General features: G+C 29.7%; 1 protein-coding gene across 1 annotated transcript; it reads left to right on the forward strand.

Annotated features, from left to right (window-relative positions):
• The first annotated feature begins 5,237 nt into the window (after positions 1 to 5,237).
• On the forward strand, positions 5,238 to 23,973 carry LOC129972858 (CD151 antigen-like). Its single transcript, XM_056087157.1, has 6 exons — positions 5,238 to 5,648; positions 14,600 to 14,797; positions 17,068 to 17,148; positions 18,766 to 18,861; positions 19,354 to 19,449; positions 23,129 to 23,973. Exons 1-6 carry the CDS (start codon positions 5,415 to 5,417, stop codon positions 23,279 to 23,281), a joined length of 858 nt encoding a protein of 285 aa, XP_055943132.1. The 5' UTR covers positions 5,238 to 5,414; the 3' UTR covers positions 23,282 to 23,973.
• The last annotated feature ends 25 nt before the right edge of the window (positions 23,974 to 23,998 follow it).

Below are 23,998 nucleotides of genomic sequence, written 5' to 3' on the forward strand. Positions count from 1 at the left end.
GTACTGTCGACGCTATCAATTTTAAGCCAAATCCAACTAGGGGTTCGGTCACAGTTGTTCCAGCTAGTCGAACTCAACTTTTTGGCCTCTTTGGAAGTCTGTAAGATGCGAAATATAGGCTTTTGAAAAAAATTCAAGACGTATACAACTTTGTTAGAGTTACTTTATACTACCATGAAATATAATTGTATATTAATAATAATTTTATATTAAGATTTATATTAAGGATTAATTTTATATTCTAGTATTATCTTTTAATTCTTACAAACTGCATTCTTAAATTTCGCTTTTACTCACAGGACTTCCATTCATTTGATAACCACCTGTTTAATTACATAGATATTTAAGTAACATATTGTCGCTTTAAAACGGGACATTAATATAACCAAACAAAACAAATTAAGTAGCATATTAATCCAATTAATCCACATTTTTTTTCACATTTCCTTTTGCCATATTCGTGTCATCTAAAAAAACAGCATCCATTTTTCCAAATTTTCCCCGTTTTTAAATTATTAGGTTAAACTAAATGACATGCGATTTTGGTATGGCAAATGAAATGCAAGATTTAAATTTTTAAAAATCTGAACCGGAATGGGAATTTCTATTTCAGTTAGATAAGTGTTTTTCTTATTGTCGTCAGATCCTATTTACTGTTAGACATTATTTTCATCCAGTAGTCGTAAAAGGCTAACAGCGGTTTTGCAATAATAGTTTTCGTTGAAATATATTGTTTTCTGTAATTTTCAAAAACTAGCATATGATTTTTAAGAAAATATTTATTACAGATTACATTCAGGAAAAATACATCTAACATATTCTTTCTGTTGAATAAATTTAAATTAAGTGGATGATTTAGTTAAAAACAGGAATTAGGACAATTCACTAAAATTAAAGTTACCCCCCCCCCCACCGAAAAATAATCACAACAACAAAATATGGTTGACAGCAAAGATGATAACTGATATCTATGTAGATTATATCTGTTGAAGTTGTTATTAGTTGACCACATTATTCAATCATAGTAGATCCTTAGTATTATTAGTACATCATGTTTGTCATTCTGTGAATTCGGGCAAAGTTTTGACTTTTAAAGGTGCAAATCTTGATCTGAAAAAACTCTATTCTATTCTAGCTGATTCTGAGATTCAGAATTGCTTTTGGAGATAAGGTATTTCATGGAATTAGGATGTTGAACTAGTCACCTCGACCGACCAGATGTTTGTCAGTAATATTGCTTGTATTTATTTTGAAATAAATCAGTCAAATATAGATTCATGTCCATTTTCCCGCCAACCACGCTATTTTAATTGTTTTACTTAAAAAGTCTTACTTACTCTGTGCACTAATGGAGGTATTCCCCATAACGTTAAGTTTTGTTAAAAATGTAAACATTTGTCTTCTAAATTTCGCCTTTTTTTTTTTTTTTATCTTGCAAATTGAGTAGATATTAAACAGAAACTTTCTTACTTAGCTTTCAACAACGGTGGAAAATCACACAATTAAATCATGATAAGTAATATGAATGCTTAGAGTTTCAGGACTACATTATAATCTATTGTTGAAAATTTGGCAAAAAATATTGTTTCAAAAATTGCGAAAATTCCCACTACTATTAAATTGGCATCATTAAAAAGAATTTTTTTTTTTAAATTTTGATACAGTGTAAAATTTATTCTTATACTTTGATATTTTTGAAAGTAATTTTTCGAGTAAAATTCAGCGTAATATTTGCTTTATTAAAATTATAATTAATATTTCAAAAAAATCTCTCCGGTGGGCATAATCCTACCCTCTAAGACGTATATGTACCAAATTTGATAGTTGTAGGCCAAGCGATCTGACTTATGGAGCGCTAAAACAAATACTCACGTTCATATGGTTCATATAACTGAAGCACTTTTAAGAAAAGTTTTAGATAAGTTATTAGTGAGCTTTGAAGAATTACAAACTATGCTTACTAATATTGAATCTATAATTAATTCACTATCTCTTACTTATATACTTAATGATCCTGATTCACCATTTTCTCTGACTCCAAGTTATATGTTTGGAAGAAAGATTAACCTTTCTGTTTCTTCGCCAGGTCGGCGATAATGAGATAGATATGTCAAGTATTCAAAAGGTTTAGCTTTCAAAGTTTTTTTTTTTTTTTTTTTTTTTTTTTTAAATCTTGAAATCAGATTTGGAAAAGATGGAAGGGAGAATATCTCCTTCATCTTAAATGTTCTAATTGTGTGAAACCAGTGAATGAAACAAGTGGATTTAATATAAATGATGCAGTTTTGGTAAGTGATGACAATCGATGTAGGCAGATGTGGAGACTTAGAAGAGCAACTCAATCCCACGATGGATGCAATGGAAAGGTAAGAACTGTGGCATTAAAAACTGAATCAGGTAATATTAAATGTCCAGTTCAGCTGCTTGATAAATCCATGTAAAATAAAATGTAATTTTTAAAAAATATTGCTAAGTTTTTGTAATGGAATATAGAATTGTTTTCATTTATAATTTATGTATTTTTTATTTTATTTTAAATGTCATTTTATATTTCTAAACTGAATTGTATGAAGAATGAAATATTCCTTAATTGAATTGATTGTATATGTATTTAAAAAAGTATAAATATTTTATAAGTGTGTAAGTATTTAATAAGTATTGTAATAATTAGTAAGTAAAATAAATTCCATTTGCATGCCTTTTTTATTTTTTGTATTTCTAATATGGTTTTTGTACATATCTGATTTGGATCAATGTCTCCGTCGGGGTAAGGTATCAATGGGTGTCTTAAAGGAAAGAATTAATAGAAAAAAATTATTTCCCCCATCCCGGAAGATTGGGAGGGGGGTAGGTTTTGACCCAACACTCAGAATTATGTGCAGCTACCGATTTTTAGTTTCAATTCTTATGTATTATGTGTCTCAGTTTTATATGTAATGGTAATATGCAAGGGAAAGGCAGATCTTGGATCATTCATTGAAAATAATTCGGCAAGTTATTTTCATTGTTGATAATAAAAACTAAATCGTTTAATTGTTGCTATTAAGATTTCATCGTGCTTCTTCTTAGTAACGATTTAGTTATGAAGATTCGGGTTATTATTCAGCATTCAATAGGATTTTGGTTAAGCATGCTTTTAAAGAAATTTTGGAATGCGGTCGCAATGATAGCTAACGTTTAATTTCAGAAGTAAGTAATGATGCATTTAAAAAAATTGTCATATTTTAAAAAAAAACATTTATATTATTTGACCTTTTGCTTTTTTTATAGAAGTACGCTGATTTTTTCGATTTCGGAAAATTTTATATTGAATTATCCTCTGATATGTTATGCAAATTATAAAAAAATATTTTATAGTACATACAAAACTTCAATGCTGAAGGCTTTTTACTTTCTCATATGCAAAGTGCTAAGAAATTATTGTAATCAACAAACAAACAAACAAAAAAAATACACTTGAGAATTTGATGTATCTCCACGTTTTAGATCACCTGAGTTCGAAAAACTCATTCTTGGAGAACGTCAGTCTGTCCTTTTATCGATCCGACTATCTGTGACAAAGATAACATAAAAAGGGAACATGATGAAATTCGGTATATCCTCATTTCATTAAATTTGTAGATTTCTATCAAATTTTAAGTAAACTCTGCTCAGAGGAAGTCTATCTTCCTGACTGTTCGAATATAAGTTAACACGATAAATACAAAACGAAGAGAGTTAGATGGATAAAATTCGGTATATAAATTTAAAATTTCATTGCATAAGCTTGAAAATTTTTGATCCAAATAACAAGGGGTTGATCATTTATTTGTCTGTATTTTCCGAAACATAAAAGCGGTAAAACTATATAAAAAAAAATGCAATGGCTTAAATGTATCAATTTTGATATGTGATTTTGTTGTTTTCTTCGAATTTTGGTTTCAATCGGTTGAGAAGAAAACAACTCTAAAAACACAAAATTCAACTATATTAAACTATGCGAGAAAGTTTGAGGAGACCATTTCCATGGTTTTTTATGTCCCCATATTTTCGACGAAGGTGCTTCGATTCCGTACTCATACTATTAGATTAGTTTAGATTTAATCACTTCCTTTTCATATTTAAACTGCATATTTTCGAAAAAATAGTAAAAAATAGAGATGTTGTATAATATAATGAATATAAATTTATAAGGGGCCGTGGTGGCCTGGTGGTAAGGTCTCGGCTTGTGAGCCGTAGCGTTTCAGGTTCGAGACCCGATTCCACCGAAGAACCGTCTTGTAAGCTGGTGTGATGCATGTTATATCCGTCTGGTCCAAACGTCCTTAATCTGGTGTGGTGCAGAAGTATGGAGAGGGCGGTGCCAGCTCAGGTGTCGTCCTCGCCATCTGACCGCGGTTCAAAATTACGAGGTCCGCCCCAAAATGGCCCTAGTGTTGCTTTACAACGGGACGTTAATATAACTAAGCTAAGCTAAGCATAAATTTATGAAACGGCGTCCTGGTTCGAGCATGGTTGTTCTCTAACCTGTGTTTTATCTGTGAGGTGTGTGAATGAGCCCTCCTGTAAAAAGCGAGTGTGTGAGTGCCATCTTCACATGAGCTAAAATCAGACTTCTGCCCTTGGGTGCTCAGGGGTCCTTACCCTCAGAAGCTACTGCACCCCTCTCTCCTCTATCTTTTGGACTTGGTTTGAATTGGAGTTCAATCCAAGGAGGATAAACAACAACATATAAATGTATAAAGCTTCTAAAATATTAGAAAATTTCTAATTTTTAAGCATTAAAAATATTTTACTGAGAAAAAATATTTACTGAGTTTAATCTTTTTTCACAAAAGATTCAACTGAAATTTTGTTTAACAAATAATTCCGGCTATCTGGCTGGTTGTCAAAGGCAGATAATATTTCAATAAAAGAAAAACTTTTATTTTACAAGAATCTCGTAAATCTTAAGACCAACCGATAATCATAGCAGCCAATAGTAATGATTAATTCTAACAAAGCTGCATATCTAATTCCGGATATAAAAACTTATATTTGAACGGAAGAGACACCATTAAATTCCTCCATTGTGGTGTCATATCCGAATATTGAAGACCTGAGCAAGCATGCACTCAGTGAGTAATTCCCACAAAGAATAAAGTTTAACGGAAGAACTCTCGAAACAAGTGTTTTTACCTTATTCGCTTATCATCAGCTCTGATAAGACGGCTAAAAAATGTATTTTCCACCTCTACCTGGCATCGACAGAGAGAGGAGGGCGACGCCTTACACCGTATCTGCAGATGAACTCTGAGCCTTTTCCTTTCTAGCGGCAGCAGAACCAACATCAAACGTTTACCGGCTCTTTAACGGAAGTCAACGGATATTAAGATTGGGCAGAGCGTGGACATTGTAAATTTTTTTCTAAAGTAAAGAAATTAAACTGTTTGGATATGGGTTACGGATCCAAGGACGACCCAGAAAACCCAGCCTCTGAGGATGAGACTGAAGCCGAGGCTGAGAAGAAGAGGTTGAAGACCCCCGAAGGTGAGGAGATGGAGTTGCAGAAGATCCCCGTAAAGACCAAGGATGCCTCTTACCCGGAAATGATCGCGGGACAAAGCGATCCCCTCATTAAATCCCATCACCTGAAGTATTTGCTTCTAGGGTTTAACCTGTTTTTGGCGGTAAGAAAAGCTTCTTTATCTTGTTCAGTGTTTGGTATAGTCTGTTTGCATTTTCTTCTTGTATGTGATTGATACACAGAGTCATTAAAGAGCTAAATTTATCTGTGCACTGAAAGAAAACGCTGATATTTAGTTTACCATAATTTTTTTATAGGGCAATGGAATAAAACGTGAAGAAAATAGCAGCTATTTAGCTCTTAGTTCGCATTTATTGTATAACAGTTCAATGAATGAATGAATGAAAATGAAGAAAACATATACATATCAACTCCGATGTTTACTCTATTATACACTAGCCGCCTTGGCGACTAATTGATTCGCTGGGATATATATATATATATAATTTTAAAAACACTTATATTCGTAATCTCATATCTACTTAATTGCTGTCTACATCTTTATGCATTCAATTATATCACAGAAAAAAAAAGCAATATTTAAAAAAATTATAAAAATTTTTAACTAAAAAATTAAAAATTTAAAACTTTAAAAAATGTCTCACCATTTTGAAATTAAACTTTATTTGTTAAAAAAAAAACATGGCTTATTAGCTTAACATGGAAAAAAATCCAATAGGAAATATTTGTAAAAAATCTGCAAACGGTTTGAATTTCACTTCAACAATGAAATATACGGCTACAAAACCCATTTAAAATATTTAAAAAAATTAATTATGAATAGAAAGAAAAATTATGTAGTAAAACCTGGTATAATTGAAAATATAATTTTTTGAATCTTAAGATACGTATGATTGTATTATTTTCGGAAGTTATTGCAGGAAAAATCCAAAATGTAGCTTAATTTTTTATTAAAAATTTAAAAAAAACAACGCTTCGAGGAACACATTTCCGCCCTTTAAAGTTCATATATGTGCCAAATATGGTAGCTACAGGACAGACAGTCTGGTTTGTACAGTGCCACACACACACACACACACACACATTCATCTTCAGTGTTAGTAAATATAGATTATTTTAATCAATTGACTCTTTCATATACACACTGATTCACACATTCATCATTATTATTAATAGTTTAGATATAGATTATTGTAATGAATTGACCATAATATTACGAGATCAATTAATTGCAACAAAATAGGATAAACGCTCATTCATCGAAACTTCGTTTTCTGATAAATTAATTAAAACAGGTAATTAATAATTAAAACAGGTTTTTATTATAATCTAGGCCTTTCATCTTTAAATCTTTTACAGGTTATTTAACGTGCATTTCTAACAGTTTGGTGTCCTAATATACCGCCAATCTAAGAGACAATCTAAACGATTGGAAAAAATATTGAAAAGATATTTCCTCAAATAGTATTTTATAATAAATAATTTTATACAAATAATTTTATTTATAACGGTTGAAAGATAAGAAATAAATAATTATGTATTAATGCGTACATCTGATTAATTTTAAAGTATTGAAAAAATATTTATGAAGTAATAGACACTTTCTCTGGAAGTATGAGACATTTCAACTAACAGGTTGACAACTTAAAGCATTATAACACTTATTTTTGAAATAAATTTCCAATAATAAACATGGAAATGCGGGCCGAGTACGAAAGGAAAGGTATTTTTATGCCATTATAATTTTAAATACGTTTTTTGACGTAATAATTTTAGATGTAACAATATAAATTTACACTTTGATTCTGCTTTTTTTAATTTAAATTTAATTTCTAATAAGCAAAATGAATGAAGTATTTAAATCATTGATCTCTAGGAAAAACTTGAAATCAGTGACAGCTCATTCGTAATTACTGCAGAACAAAAGTCTGTTTCTCAGATCCTTCCCCCTTTCTCCACTTTTACATATTAATAAAAATTCACTTTAATATTATAACAACTCATTTATGAGACTGAAAAATTATTAGATAAAATTGAATGCTGAGGTTGTTAAAAAAATAACTAAATCAAAAAAGAAAAAGCTCACCTCTATCCATTTTAAAAAGGAGCTTTACTGAAAACAATCGAACCATTATGAAACCTTTCAAAGAATAGTTTATTCTCTTTTTCTATTATAACATTTTACAAATAAAAATAATTTTGATAAAGGAACACTGTTTCCAAGGAAAGGGTTTCTTCTTACCAACTTAGTGGCGGTTTTTAAATTTCCCGAAAAATATATGAATATACCTTTGCTAAGATTAGAAAGAACTGCACTACTTACACTGCTTATATAATCAACCTCCAAAAAATAATGTTATCTAGATTTTTTTTTCACTTAATGAGAATTTCTTTCTTAAGAAATTGAAAGCGTATTTTCTAACAAAAAATAAATAAATTCTATAGTTATATATGAATTAAATACTGTCTCCTTATTTACAAGGAATTCCACACCTAAAACGATTTAACATTCATCGCAATTTTAAGGGGATTTTATTAAAATTGTAATTACACTTACTTACTTTTAAAAATTCAAAACTGTGCTAAAACTATTAGAAATGGTGGATTATACCGTCTAAATTAACAATTTTTAACTTAAAAACCTAGAGATAAATCATCTAATTAAAAATATCATGCGCACTTATGAGAAAATTTAATCTTGAATTTCAGATAGTCAAATTTTATTATGAAAAACGATTGCATCACTAAATATATATATATATATATATATATATATATATATATATATATATATATATATATATATATATATATATATATATATATATATATATATATATATATATATATATAAATAAAAAAGCACAGTTTAAATATAAATGAAAATAAAATCATAAATATGAATAATATATAATATAATATAATAATATATAATATACTATAATAATATATAATAACATATAATAAATATAATAATAAATACAAATATTAATAAATAAAGTTAGTTGAAACCTTTTCAATGATGATGGCTATTATAAAATTTTGTTCTCAAATATCGCTTGAATAAAATTTATATAAATTATTACCAAGAATAGAGAAAGATAGAATTTCAATACAGTAATTCTTTTACTTTTAAAATTAAATAAAAAGAATCAAATAAACGAATGCCTCTCTTACTATAAACGAGTCACTCTTTCAAAGCATAAAGTAACGTTGCAGCAAATAAAATATAAAAATTAAAGTTTTCTCAATGATCCTTGAAGGCTAATTAAACTCTTCAGAGAAAAGAGGCTTTCATTCTTCTTGAAATTTTGATGGCTTTTTTTCACTGGAGAAACGGCTTTGAAGGGGGATTCATTTGGTGCGGTAGAAAAGTATGTTTAAAGAATATAGGGTGTGGCTGTAAAATACGTATAGTTTATTTGCAAGTTTATAATGCTTCATTTTATCATTTTCTCTCAATTCAATTTATTAGATCAAGAATCAAAAAACATAAATTGAATTTGTTTTTCAGTGATATCAGCTCTTGAAATTTAGTTGTTTTTCAAAATATATTTTGCCATTAAATAAAATATATAATAAAGTAAATAAAATAAACAGATTGGTAAGAATAAAAGTCTGAAATCTTTCCAAATGATTTTTAAAGACTTTTCCTGCCGATATCCATTTTAGCTACAAAAATATTCCGCTGTAAGGGAAAAATGATCAACAATTGAAAAATAATAATAATGGTCAAAGATGAACAAAGAGAATTTTGTTTATCATTTTGTTTAAAAATATTTAATGCAATGCGTTTTATTAAGAAGATTATTTAAATTATGTTTGTTTATCTATGTAAAGAAATATTTAAGAACTATGTATGCAAAAAAAAAATCCTTCTTTATGATCGAAAAATATCATTAATAAAAAGAATGCAAGTAATAAAAAATAATTAATAAATACTGCTAATGATAAAGAAAAAGAGATTTTTACTATCACATTTATTTTTTTAAATTCTAATAAAATGTTATTTATTACGATGATCCTTTAAATTGTTTCTTTTCATTTATTTAATAAAGAAAATAATCAGATGACATTTGAGTCGAGAGAAGAGTACTTCGGTGGCTTAAAATATCTATAGACAAGTTTCGAATTGAGAGAAAAATAATATCCTTGGTTAAAATTTCTATATATAAGTTTGAACACAGAGTTTTAACTACTTGAAATTTCTATAGAGAAATTTCAATTGAGAGAAGTGTAGTTCTGCTGGTTAAAATTTCATTAGATAAGTTTGAATCGAGAGAAAGATATTTCCATTTGATATTCAGAGTAGGATATAACTTATAACGGAACTGTCATAAATCATAGCCCAATTTTCCAAAATGAAATCGACAAATATTTCCTCAAAGTATCCAAAATTTTCTTTTCCAATGAAGACGACCTTTCTTACTTTTTATTTTACTACTGCTTTTAAATTTTGAACTATCATTAAAAAAAATGTTATGAGATGCCAGTTTGAATGCCATTTTGACCTTTCCACTTTACCATCTTTTAATTTCATTCACAATAATTTACATTATAAATTTAACGTTTTCAAACATATTTAATGTTTTCCATAGATGAAATGAAAACTCACAGATAAATAAATACAATAAATAAATATGCGTATAATATAAGGCCAAAATCCAGTGGATACATTCTAAAAATATTTTCTTCGTGTCCTATGAGGCCTTAAAATCTTGATTTCTTTAGAATCTCAAAACGGAATTTTTTGGAATTCACACTATTTTAAATATGTGCGGAATATGGAAAAGTCATATTATTGTATAAAGATTTATGTTTACTGTTTTATTTAATTTTGTTTCTTTTATTCTTTTAAAGATGATATTCTGTATTCTATTGTTTGGTCAACTTCACTTTCTTATGTACTTAAATTCTGAAACTTCGCACGTGCGTATTCTCTGTGACAATGCAATATTTTGGTGTTTTTGTGACTTAATTATCAACTGATCATTTAGTTTAATCATATTTTTTTGATTCCATACACGTGGTTTTATCAAAGCGGAAAATTTTTTTTTTATAATTCATATTTTATATAATAATGAATAATAAATTGAACGGTTAAAATGTAGAAAATAATTAAAATAAAGTAAATTCCACTTTTTAGTCCACAGATAAAAGCATGACTTTAAAACTATTTCTTTTAAGTAATAATTTATTATAAATATACTAAAAATTTGTTACTATAATATCAAATATTCCTCAATAATTCTGTATTTTTTAAAAATCCAGACAGTAGTATGGACATTATAATGAAAGGCATAAAGGAAGTTGCCATTTTCGAAAAAGAAACAGATAAGATATGTTTCACATTTGGAACCAATACTTCTGAAACCTAACGAAACCATCGAATCAGAAACAGATGAGGACGCTGTAATCTTTTGCACCTCATTTTGCCTGCGATAAGCACGCGTTTCAAGTTCTCTTTATCAGGAATAGACAAACACGAATATTTCCAGATATGATTCATTTCCAAGAAAGACACTTGGTGATAGGCACGTAAAAATGAGGAAGAAAGTACAAAGGACTAAAATAGTTTGAGTGCAGTTTTTTTAAATCAGGCCTCTTAAAATCCTTCTCATTTTTAACGCTGTTTTGAATGGGGGGGGGGAATGCTTTAATATATACATTTCTTTCTTTTAGTAAAATTATACAAAATAAAAAAAAGGCATTAAGTAATGACAGTTAAAAAGGAATTCAATTCATATTATTTAGAAAATATAAATAAAACCTTCAAGTCAAGAAACTTTTAAAAATTATTTTTGATTACAAACGTTAAAAAGTGAAAGAAAATCAATTTTAACAACATTTCAATGCCCTATTTGTCCTAATTCATGGTTTCACACAGTTTTTATTCTAAATCAGGAATTTCCGTCCTCCAGCGGGTGTGGAGCGGAAGTTTTGAGAAGGGGGTGCCAGCTCAGGTGTCGAACTCATCATTTAATCGTGGTTCAAGATGACGAAGTCCGTCTCAAAATAGCCTTGGCATTGCTTTAAAATGGAACGTTCATATAACTAAACTAAACTAACTAAACTAAAACCCGGATTTTTAACCTAATCTAAGGCTATTCGTTTCAGCATTTGCGCATTGAATTTCTGTTGAGATGAACACCATATTTTCTCCTGAAACATGTTTCATGAGCCAATAAAATTGAAAAGAAAAAAAAATATGTATTATTAAATATAAAAAATGTTTACACAAATGACAACGAAGATTGAAATTGTTTCATTTTACGACTCAAAGTGATCCGAAACTTGGAGATTAAAGCTTTCTCGAAATTTAATTTTTTACTTTTGCCATATGTTTCATTTTTATTCCATATGTTTCATTTCACCCGCGGGTGTGGTCCTCCACAAATTTCTCGTACAAGAAGGGAGAGAGCGCATTGTATGGCATTGGTCTACCATAATTAGGAAATAGTAATCTTTGGCGAGGATTTAGCATTTTTGGTGATCCTATCGCGTGATTTTTGGCGACTAATCCCTGACATCGGTGCCCCAACAGATTGAAACAAAAATCTGACACAGAGCTACAATTTTAGTCTCAGAATCACATACCATATTTGATATATCCAAGTCTTTGCATTTATGAGTTATTGCTTTTGCATGCTTCTGAATATACAGGCAGATAGATGGTCAACCCCGTATTGGATTTGACTCAAACTTGTATAGTTTCTACACTATAAATGTTAAATTTGTGTACCGAATTTTATCCATATAGTTCTCCTCATTGATTAGTTCTCGCGTTAACTTATATTCTAACAGCCGGATAGACAGACTTCCTCTGAATGGATTTTGCTTAAAATTTAATAGAAATCTACACATTTAATGTAAAAAGCGTTTTCCAGATTACACCCAGCAATCCGAAATCGTTTATGAGTTATAGACAGACAAGTAGACATTTTCTAAAAATGTGTTTTTCAATCTCAGGGAAATTCAGTAAAATTTGGATTATTATACGAAATATCTGAAAAAGTAGAAATGAGTTGAAAATATTACATTTCTTTTGTGAAATTTTTCACTCGTTTATTTCTGAAGACCTAAAACTTTAAAATCATAAAAATTTAGAAACATCGAACACATCGCGCATCACTTTTTGCTGCATTTTAGTAAACTGAAAAAAAAAGAAGAAAAAAAAAAAGAATCTGGAAATTTTTTTACTCAAATCAATGCCACAAACATGTTAATTGTAGTTTAAAAGATAAGAATATGATTTTATAATATAATTAGTTTCTCCTACTTTGAAGGATAAGCTAACGTTTACATCAAGGACTAATATTCATAACTCTAACCAATCTAAAATTTCATACATTTGAAAACAATGTTAGATTTTTCCTATCTCCTTCCAACGGCCATATCATTGAGGTACACCTATCCTAATTTTAATTTAAGCAAATATTTCTAAAGAACAATTTCGAAAAAAAAAAATGAATATTGACTTTTCATACTATGAGATTCGAAATTCTGAATCTATTTTCATTAATCCTATTTTAATATTTGGGATTTTTTTTTCCTTAAAAAAAATTGTGAATATTGATGCTTTAGTTACACATTACGGTTATCAAATCAGATATCTCAAGTTCTTTTTTTATCAGAATGTCCTGTACATATATAAAGAAGACTAAATTCTTCAACGAAAAATTATGTAGAAATATTTTGCTTTCGATTTGCTGTTTGTAATTCCAAACACTTTTATTCTGAAAACAAAACAAAACTATTTATAATTATTGGAAGTTACTAAACTCATGCATAAAAAGTTTTCAAGAAATTAAACCATGTCTTGAGAAAACCTAACGTTCTTATTTTTTTATTTTGCTGAAATTATATTAATGTGAATAATATTAGTTTGGAAATGTTACATTTAAAAAATAAAATAGTAAATATATATAGATATATAATATGAAATAATAAATTCTTTACTATGAAGCATATTTTTTTTTCTTACATCATAATTTTCAGATGTAATAAATGCTTTATTTATTTGTGCCGGCGTCCTGGCATAGGGGTAGCGCGTCTTCCCCGTGATCTGGGCGTCCCGGGTTCGAGTCCCGGTTTGGGCATGGTTGTTCTTCTGTTGTTCTATCTGTGAGATGTGTGAATGTGCCCTCCTGTAAAAAGGGGTTGTGCAAGCGAATGAATGATGCGTGAGTGGCAAAGTCGTACTCTTGGCCCTAGTTGGCGCTGCTATAAAAAATAAGAGACGTTCCCCCTCAGGTTTAAATCGCTGTCTTCGTAACAGCGGGCTTGTCAGTGGCAAGTGCCATAAGAAACAAACGAACAATTTATTTGTAATTCAACACATTAAAATGCAATACAAGCGTTCAGAAAACGACATGCAACAAAGGCGCCACCTATACTTTATGGCCTTTTTATTGCATTAAAATTTCGAGCCGAGTTTTACAGATGCATCCAGTGCATAATTTTAATCTACCGTGACTTTGCAAGACTATATAGTTATTCTTTGGAAAGAAAAATAATTTATTGACGCATTCAATACTTTTAAGAAATGCATTGATTTTTTTTGTGATGTATTTGCAATCGAATTATTATCTTATTTAAAATTAACTATATTTCGTAAAGAAATTATTTAATTAACAACTGAAAAAAAAAACTTACGCAGTGTATCTCTGAACTGATACAGGAAGCAATATAAAAAAAGAATAACATTTTTTTTAATGCCGAGATAATAGTGGTTTTGCAAATGAACTGTGGCATGAACATTATTGATCAAAACTGAACGATGAATCTTTTCTAATGTGAATTGAATTATGTATCAGTTTTGTATTTTGAAATATTTTCTTCAGCTAAGACAGCTGTTTGCAAAATTTACAAATAGCAAGTGCTTCAAACAATAAGAGAACAAAGCAGTGCAAAATTATCGTCGTATTCATCGTCGCCCCGAAAAAGTGGCACTTTTTGCTCTCTTCGCGCTTAGTTTCATGGTTCCTGTAATCAATAATTGCCGAAATTATTTAATTTTTTTAATTCATTTCCGTAAAAGAAATTTAAAATGCGACAAGTTATTGATTTTTTAAAAAAAAATTCTATTCGCAGCTGCTGGGCCTCGTCCTGCTGTCCATCTCCATCTGGATCCGAGCGGACCCGGAGTTCTGGCAGTACGAGAACACCCTGAGAGTAGACAACTTCGAAGCTGTGTGTGTCATGTTCATCATCGCCTCCTTCATCGTGTTCGTCGTCGGCTTTCTGGGGTGCTTCGGTGCAGCCACTGAGAGACGATGGCTGCTCATCACTGTAAGTACTTCCTTAACACGTTGCCACGTGAATTGCTTGTGATTCACGCCTACTTCTTAATTAGTTGATCCTTTTTTCTACTGTAATTGATAACAAAAAAGGCACATGAAATTAGAAAGTTGGTACGAATTCTAGGCTTGAGTCGTGATCGTGAAAGTGTTGATTTTCCTTTATATATTAATTATATTTTATATATTAATTATATTTTATATATAATTAATTAAAATTATTTAATTTTTTTATTTAATTTAAATAATTTTGGGGGAAATTAAAAGGAAATAAAGAAAAACTGCGTGCTGAGGATCGAACGCTGGTCTTCCAGCCAACAGTCATGACAGCCATACCTGTGGGCTGCTGAGCGCGGAGACACGTTACTAGTATATCAGCTATGCAAAAAGTTTTAAGACTCTTTTTCTCGGAACTTATTGGTTATTGCTCTTTGATATTTTAATAAAGAAATATCCTAAGAGTATACAGTTATACTAAATTTCCTTCCGAATTCAGTTTTTAAACCCATGCCCTCCCCTTGTCAAATGAACCATAAAAAATGACCAGGGAAGAGAATAAGAATTTATTACTAAACGTCATGTACGGTTATGGTTATTTTTCAACATTACCGCTGTGAAGATTCAGGCATTTGTCATATCGGTGCACCAAGTTTCATATATCCTCTTCAAAGTACCGCCAGTGGTGTGAGGTGGGCCTTAATGCTCCTTCGAAATTCTTCAATAGTCTGGAAGTTCTTAGAATTTCCTTTTAAGGAAAGAATATGAAACAGAAATGCTCAAGTATTCACTTTCCTTCGCAATTTTGATATATTGGTCGGATAACTTTCGATACGTTGCCTATTATTCCAGCAACTTCTATTTCTTTCGAACAACCAGATTTTCTGTTGTCTTGCGCGCTTATCCTCCTTCAAAGAGAAAGTAACTTAAAGCCGAGTTATTTTCATTTCTTCCCAAAGAACTAGCTGTAATGTAAAAGTAATGATTCCAAATTAATAAGGAGTCCCACCAATGGCAGTAGCATTTTTCGAAAATGGTATGAAAAATGGTCCATTGAGGTGACAAATTCCTGATTGTTCATGACGATTATGCTATAAAGTAAGCATGGATTTACATGACATTTGACAATGAATTCATTTAATTCTTTTCTCTTGTCTTTATAGACCGTCGGAACGTTAAAAACACTGCATGGAGTTTTTACTGTGGTTGTCGCTGGTTATAAATGTTGCGTTAAAATCTCTCTTTTTTTGTGCTGTTGAAGTCAATAGTGTGTCAATAACCTTTCAGTTTCACTTAGACAGATTCAACACTCTACTTTTGACAAATTTTAATTTTTTCAGTGATGTTTGATATCTGCATATTTAAAATAATAAGACGAATTAAAGACCCAGCTTTCATGCATCAACTATTGGTTTGATTTCACCACTAATGCAGATGAAGTCAGAATTCTTGCAATTTTCAAAACTTCCATTTTTGTTACTAAATTCATTTCACTCATCATCAAGTTGCTAATTATCGCTAGGATCACTGGTTCATTGATATGGCATCCATGCAGCGTCCATTAACATGTTGAATGCTGCGCGGCTCATCTGTGACCCACATCTATTATCTAATAGTATGGAAACTTTTATCTAATTGGATGACGGCTTCTCTTCTATATTTAGGAGATAGAACGGGTCATTAAATAGATGGTTCGATTATCAAGCAAGAGTCGTGGCAATACACGCTTTGAGAATTCATGTAAATTTCTCTTCCTAGCGATGATACTAACGTAGTAGGAAAACGGTAATACATATATATGAAGTTATAAGTTTAAATCAACTTAAACTAAACAATATGTTTTAAGAAATGAGAATCAAATAATTCCATCTGAAATCATTCCGCAATTAGAGTATGTATATACAATGTATTTTTTTTACAGAAAATTTCTTTCACTGCTTCTCTGCTACAGTAGAAAAAAAGTTTTTCTATTAAATGATTATTTGAAGTAATCTGAAGTATATTTTTCTGCAATCCAACAATGGATAAATTCCATTATCTGTTTTGTACTATCTTTACATAAAAAGAGAAATCAAGATGGATCATTAATTAAAAGAAATTAGGTTAGAAATTGAATAGATTGTACAGCCAGTAATTCTTGGTATGTTCCACAGTAAATATCAAATAATTACCAAATGAATCAATATCAATAACACGAAAGGCAAATAATAAGCTACATTTCAATGTTTTCATATCATTTATTTGTTGCACAATTTCTTTTTTCAGTACATGGCTGTGTTTGCCATTGTTTTCCTTGTTCAACTGGCAGCTTTAGTCATCATGTGGAGTGCTCCTTACAGTAAAACGGTAAATATGCATCATTCATAAATGTGTAAATTCCTGTAAATCTTTTAAAAAAATATAAGCAATCAAAGTATGTACCACCATAATGTGCAGAAACTATGAATACATTGTTCATACAAATTATAGAATATTTCAAAACAAACAAGAAGCGAAACAAAAGTTTTTTTCGAGTCTTTGACTGAAAAAAAAAATCATTAGAAAAATAATCGACAAATCAAAAATTGGATTTTTCTTCCCGAAACTTACTCCCATATTCTCTAATAATATTATTATACCTTTCCCTTCACAGCTTAAAATTATGAGCCTTGGCCCAGGCTTTGAGTGCCAAGAGTGCTCAGAGTTTTATTTTCACCCACATACGAGATTTGTGCTTCATGGTATGAAGAGGAAAACCGAGGATGCATTTAAGACGTCTTTTTTTCAGTCAGTTAAAACCAAAGTTTGACAAAGAGCTACAACTGCAATTTTAATTTATCTCTCTTACTGTTTATATTTCGTATTAATCATATCAATAATTATAATTTCGTATTAATCCTAATTTTTTTTTATTATTTTCGAATTCCAATTACAACAATCATTTCTGTGGGTAGTTCCTTGAAACTTGTTAGGAACTTTTCATCAACCCAATACAAAAACAAACAAAAAAAAAAACTTTTTACTCGCCACATCTTTTTGCTTTAAATATTTTGGCAATGGAGTTGGAGGACCTGCTGACGAATGGATGGATCAAAGTAGATTTCCTTGAGGAGATTACGCTATTATGTGATGATCCAGAATGTTTAAAAGCAAAGAAGTCAATCGACTGTTTGGTTGGTTGATTTGAAGTACAATTACACTGAGGTATCAGGTGGAGATGCTTTGTGATTACCTGGTTTGATGTCCGTTTGGATTTGATTAAGACTGAATAAGGTTCTATTTATATCCCATCACTTTAAGTATATATTTGGCCTCGGAGGACTGGCAGTAAGGTCATTGCTTGGGAATTGGAGAGTTTCAGGTTCGAGCCCAGATTCCACTGTCGTCTAAGCGGGTCTGGTGCGCTTTAAATCCGTCAGACTCAAACGTCCTCCCCCTGGTATGGTATGGATGTTTGGAGAGGGGGCGCCAGCGCAGGTGTCGTTTTTGTCGGTAACGGTTCAGAATTACGAGGTCCGTCCCAAAATAGCCCCAGTGTTGCTTTAAAACAGGAGGTTAATGTAACTAAATTAAATTAAATTAACTATATGTTTAATAGTATTCTAATCGTCATTTCAAAATAACTATCACTAATAATTTGATCTTGCTGGAAAAAAAAAAAACTGCTCTTTTTCTCAAAGATACAGCTCTTGAAATCATTTTAGATAAACGTCACCAATTACGATACTTTCGAAGGTAAAAAATGTAGCCAACCTAAATACCACACTGCGCAAATAATGTCTGATATACTTGCTTACATGCAATACCAGCTCGGCCTGATATGATTTTTGCGTGATCCTTTTCTTATTTTATGTTACTCGCATATTGATTTTTTATGATTCTTTTTGCTGAATTTTTTTCACACATTTTTCTTCTTGATGTTTTGTGTATTTTTTCTGTTGTTGTTTGCCACAAAGATATTATCGTATGTTTTTATCTTATTAGATCACGAAGGAATTGGAAAAACAAATCCAGGAGCAAATAGATGCAAGATACGCCGATGATTCTTCCAGAAAATTCGTGGATTTCGTTCAGAGTCATGTATGTATAGCAATCCCAGGACGGAAGATTTCTTAATTTGTTAATTTATTTATAAATTACTTAGGAAATAACTAGTACCTGAAATTGTGTAATCATGAGTTTAATTTATATAGATGGTGCTTGCTTATTCTTTATTTCTTTGCTTTTATACACTTTCATCTAGACATTTCATTTTTGCAAGATATTTTCTAGGGAATTCTGAATCCATTTCCGAGTATATTAGAATTGTAAAATTTTGCTTATTGTATATTCTCGAGGACAATATTCCATCTAAATATTGCAATTCAAACAGAAAAGTAAAAAATAGTGTAAAGAGGCCGTAAAAAAGCAGTAAAAAATTGTATACCTTTTGCAAGGAATTTAATGAGATAGCATTCATAAATTTTACATGCACTAAATAGGGCTAACGATATTTTAAAGAGATTCTAAACAGTCTGTTTATTTGGGTTTTTTTTTTTAAAATACAAAATGACATTTTCTTGCTTCATTTAGCTGGAATGCTGCGGCTCTACAAGCCAGTTGGACTACAAAGGAGATTATCTCCCCAATTCGTGTAAAGACGAAAATACTGGAAATGTTTTCCCTGCAGTAAGTATTATTAAATATTTCCCATTCTTAAAATTAGTCGTCTTTGACGACCACCTGGGAATATTGGTTCTATGTAATTTCATTTAAATCTTTTAAATATAACCATGTTTGCCCATGATTCCGTAAAATTAGCAGACATTAAAGCCATGTTATTTTAATTGCCTTACATATGTTCTGTTCATTGTGTACATGGACCTTTCTAATGGAAACCAGTCCCATGATGTCATAGCTCTACTTAAAACGTAAATATCTTCTAATTTTCGCGATATTATAGCCTTACTTTTTTATCCGTTCTGCAAATGACACAGATGTTAGATAAATCCTTCTTCTTTAGCAATCACCATTGGAGAAAATAACGCGATTAAGTATTTGATAAAATAATGAAATCGGTTTGAATTTCATAGTGATAATTTAATCAATTGTGAAAATTAGAAAAAGAAATATTTTAAGAAAATCGCCAAAATATTCCAAAGACAATTTTTTACATTGTGAAATAATGTAAAATTCACTTTTCTGCCATAATATTGCTGAAGGTATGATGGAAATTTCACTTAATTTTTAATTAATTAAAAAAATTTAATCACTCAAAATTGCATATTACCACATTTATGTCGTATTTGGAAATGCAGATAAAATATCTAGCACCAAAACACGAATTCACAAACATGCGCATTCATCTATATTATTAGTAGAAGCAGATGCACCATTATTTGCAACTTCTACAAATACTCTATGAGGAAAGACAGCACTGAGATAGATTCTGCGCATCATGACTGCGAAACTGTTCAATCTTCCATATTATTCACACCAATGTCATTGTCACAATCAGGAAAACGGCAATAATCTGAAGAAACAATGTGGATATTTTAAGATATGTTACCTAGCTAATTAAAAATAAAGAATAGATATTTTATTTTATTATGTTGTTATGAAAATTATCTAGTGTTTTGAGAAAAAAGAAATCTATGACACTGAACAATGAAAAGTGTATGGATTACATTTTTCAGAAATACACCTGAAGCTTTTACGAAAGAAAAGCACTCATAGAAACTCAAAAAGCAAGCACACACACACACACAAAAAAAACAATCGCTGATTCGAATGCAGCAATAAGGCTCAAAGCAGAAAGATAGAGATCTCAAACCACAATCAACATTCCAAACAAATAATTGGCGCCTCCTATTATATAGTTTGAGTGGCAACGTATATAATTTTTAGAAGGATCTTAATATTTCGACGTCTAATGTAAATATCGCTATAATTCTTGTATTTTCGGGAATTTTCATTTTTGTCGCCAACGTTGCCAAATAGTTGCTAAGTTTGAGGCTAAGATGGTGGTATTTGGCATTCATTAAAATATCTGTAAATCTCTTGCTTCAGCGATGATATCAATGTTTCAAGAAAGCACTATTACCGATTCCAAACAGTATTTCATTCCTGATTCTTTTAATGGAAATAGTTTGTGAAATGAACGTGCAAAGCTTTTGTCATTGAGAGATAATTATTACTCTATATTTTTGTTATGAAATTTTGCTATAGCAAAGGCCAACAAAATTTTCTTAGAATAACACATTTTGAATCGAAATAATTGGAGATGAGAATGGAAGATTAGAGCATTAGATGGCAAATTATATGGAACAAAACATAACAATTTGTGGATTCGTAAAAAAAAATAGTAGTGAATACTGTCCGCATTAACAAATCTATCTTTTGTCGATCAATGGAATTAAAATATATAAGTGCATCTAGCGCCATCTTTCCTTATTTTTTGTTTTTTAATATATTTAAATATTTTGTACACAGTTTGCATGTGGAATTAGAAAGCGACATCACCGCAAAAGACAGCAGGTAATTAAAAATGAATTGACTAAATAGTGGCAACATGATAAAATAAATAAAGTCAATTTTAAAGTCAATAGTAATTTCATTCTTCAAATTTTTTTATTGTGGGAATCATTAAATAAAGTTATGCTGAAGAAATTTGTTTTAAATTAAACACAATTAATATTTCCGGTGAAGCGAGTGGTCGCCAAAGGCAGCTCGTGCGTATTAATTACTCTGTGACTTTTTTTAGTTACACGGTGCGTCTGCTTTATATGATAAATGATGCAAATATAAAAAATATTTTTGCATGCTAAGCGCAAAACCATCGGCTGTGATAGGTAGGTAGAACGCAAGGATTATTAGTTTACAATGGTTATTGAAATAGATGAAACTAACAGAAGAATAATTTTGGTAAGAAGTATTATTTTAAAAACTTTTATTAGAAGATGAATCTATTTTCCATATTAGACTACACCATTATATTATATCTCCACTATTGACAACCACTATGATACGAATGCGAGCACAAAAATTATTACTAGAAATAGTATTGATGACGCATATTAAGAACAATTATTTATACTCTACTCAGCTATTGCAATTATACATGAGCTATGGTTATCAGACAAAGTCAAATTCGATTCCCTATTAAATAACTGTATATCTAGATGTCAAGTCAAATGATTAATTCAAATTAATGGTATACATATAGTCAATAATAGTATGGAAGATAATATAGATTTGGAAATGAAAGTAAATTATTTTATTACTCAATTGCCGAAACTCCTAACATTTTTTTTTTTTTTTCATTTTTGCAAACTAAAATGTTAAAACTTAATTCCATAAGTTTTTTTTCTTTCTAATATCTTCAGAGCAAAATACTTATTGTTTAATTGCGCTTAACATTTTCTGTTAATCTCTTCATTGAAACTATTCCTTTTGAAATTACCATAATATATCCTCTCGTTTTTGGTGATTGTTCCTATTCGTGTGTATCAGTTGATTACAAGAATTCGTTGGAAATACGATTTCACAAAATGCAAATAAAATACAAAATAGATACGATTTCACAAAATACAAATTAAATACGATTTCACAAAATACAAATAAAATGCAAAATAAATACGATTTCACAAAATGCAAATAAAATACAAAATAAATACGATTTCACAAAATACAAATAAAATGCAAAATAAATACGATTTCACAAAATGCAAATAAAATACAAAATAAATACGATTTCACAAAATGCAAATAAAATACAAAATAAATACGATTTCACAAAATACAAATAAAATACAAAATAAATACGATTTCACAAAATACAAATTAAATACGATTTCACAAAATACAAATAAAATACAAAATAAATACGATTTTACAAAATACAAATAAAATACAAAATAAATACGATTTCACAAAATACAAATAAAATACAAAATAAATACGATTTCACAAAATACAAATAAAACACAAAACTCTCGTAGTTGTATTTATTGGATGTCTTCATTGCGGAAGTATTAAAAGAATACCAGTTTACTCATTTTAAAAACTAAAATTTTTCGCTTTACAAATACAACGCGCTAATGAATCAAAACCCAGCATTTTTAATGATGGCTGTGAAATATATACAAATATGATCCATATTCTGTTAAAATTTCCAGCATTCTACCTTAAGCATTCCTTTATAAGCTAAAACAAAATAAATTTATTTTGTAACTTTTTTCTTCTATAATGTCTTCTCTTTATTAAAGGATTCTTTTTGTTTAAATAAATAATAAAAAGAACAAGTTTGTAAATAAATAATTTTGTATAAATAAATATTTAACGTAATTATTATTCTTTTACTTTGCAGGGCTGTTCTTCAAAAATGTTGGCATATCTTCGTAGCAAAGCTGGTATTGTGGGAGGCATAGCTTTGCCGATTCTTCTCATTCAGCTCCTTGCTCTCTTGGCTTCAGGATGCCTCATCAAAAGCTTGGAAGCAGAATCGCGTTATTTCATCTAAGACGTAGCATTTCAAGAAAAGACGAATTTCAGTGATTAGATATATGACCCGCTTTTCAAAGAAGTCACGCTGAGACGAAAGAGTGTGTAACTGTTTGAGAGTTATATTTTAGTTAAACAAATGTTTTTAGAGAAAACCGTTTTTCATTTTTTAGTTATGAAATAAATTTCTGTGTAAGAACTTTCTTTTGTGCTTGAGATAATTAATGTCTTATTTCCTAATAAATTTATTAAAAATGTATAAAATAATTAACGTGATATACATATATATGCTCTCTACATGCATCTATGTTTCTATTTAAAAATTAATAATACTTTTAATGAAGTTTTTATATTTTATCAAATACCGATTTTGCATATAAACAGATTTTTAAACAAGAATGTTTTTTTGCTTATTTTAATAAAATGCTATACTTTTACTAACAAACTTTATAAAACATTGAGTTATGAAATACATCATGTTCTTCAAATAAATTTATCTATTGATAATTTTATATTCATTGCGTTATAAGCATATAATATCTTTAAATGTTTTAAAATCCTATATATGTGAAAGGTCTTCATTCATTATAGTTAACATGCAAGTATTTACAGAGTTTGAACTTTTAGGCAAAATGATGTATGTCATTGAAAAGGAATTTATTTTGTTATTTACTTCTTGTTTGAAATAAAAATATATATACATCAATTGAATTTAGTTTATCTTTCTCTCTTTTTA

The sequence above is a fragment of the Argiope bruennichi genome, chromosome 6 (assembly GCF_947563725.1).
Source record: "Argiope bruennichi chromosome 6, qqArgBrue1.1, whole genome shotgun sequence".
In the NCBI taxonomy this organism is placed as follows: Eukaryota; Metazoa; Arthropoda; class Arachnida; order Araneae; family Araneidae; genus Argiope; species Argiope bruennichi.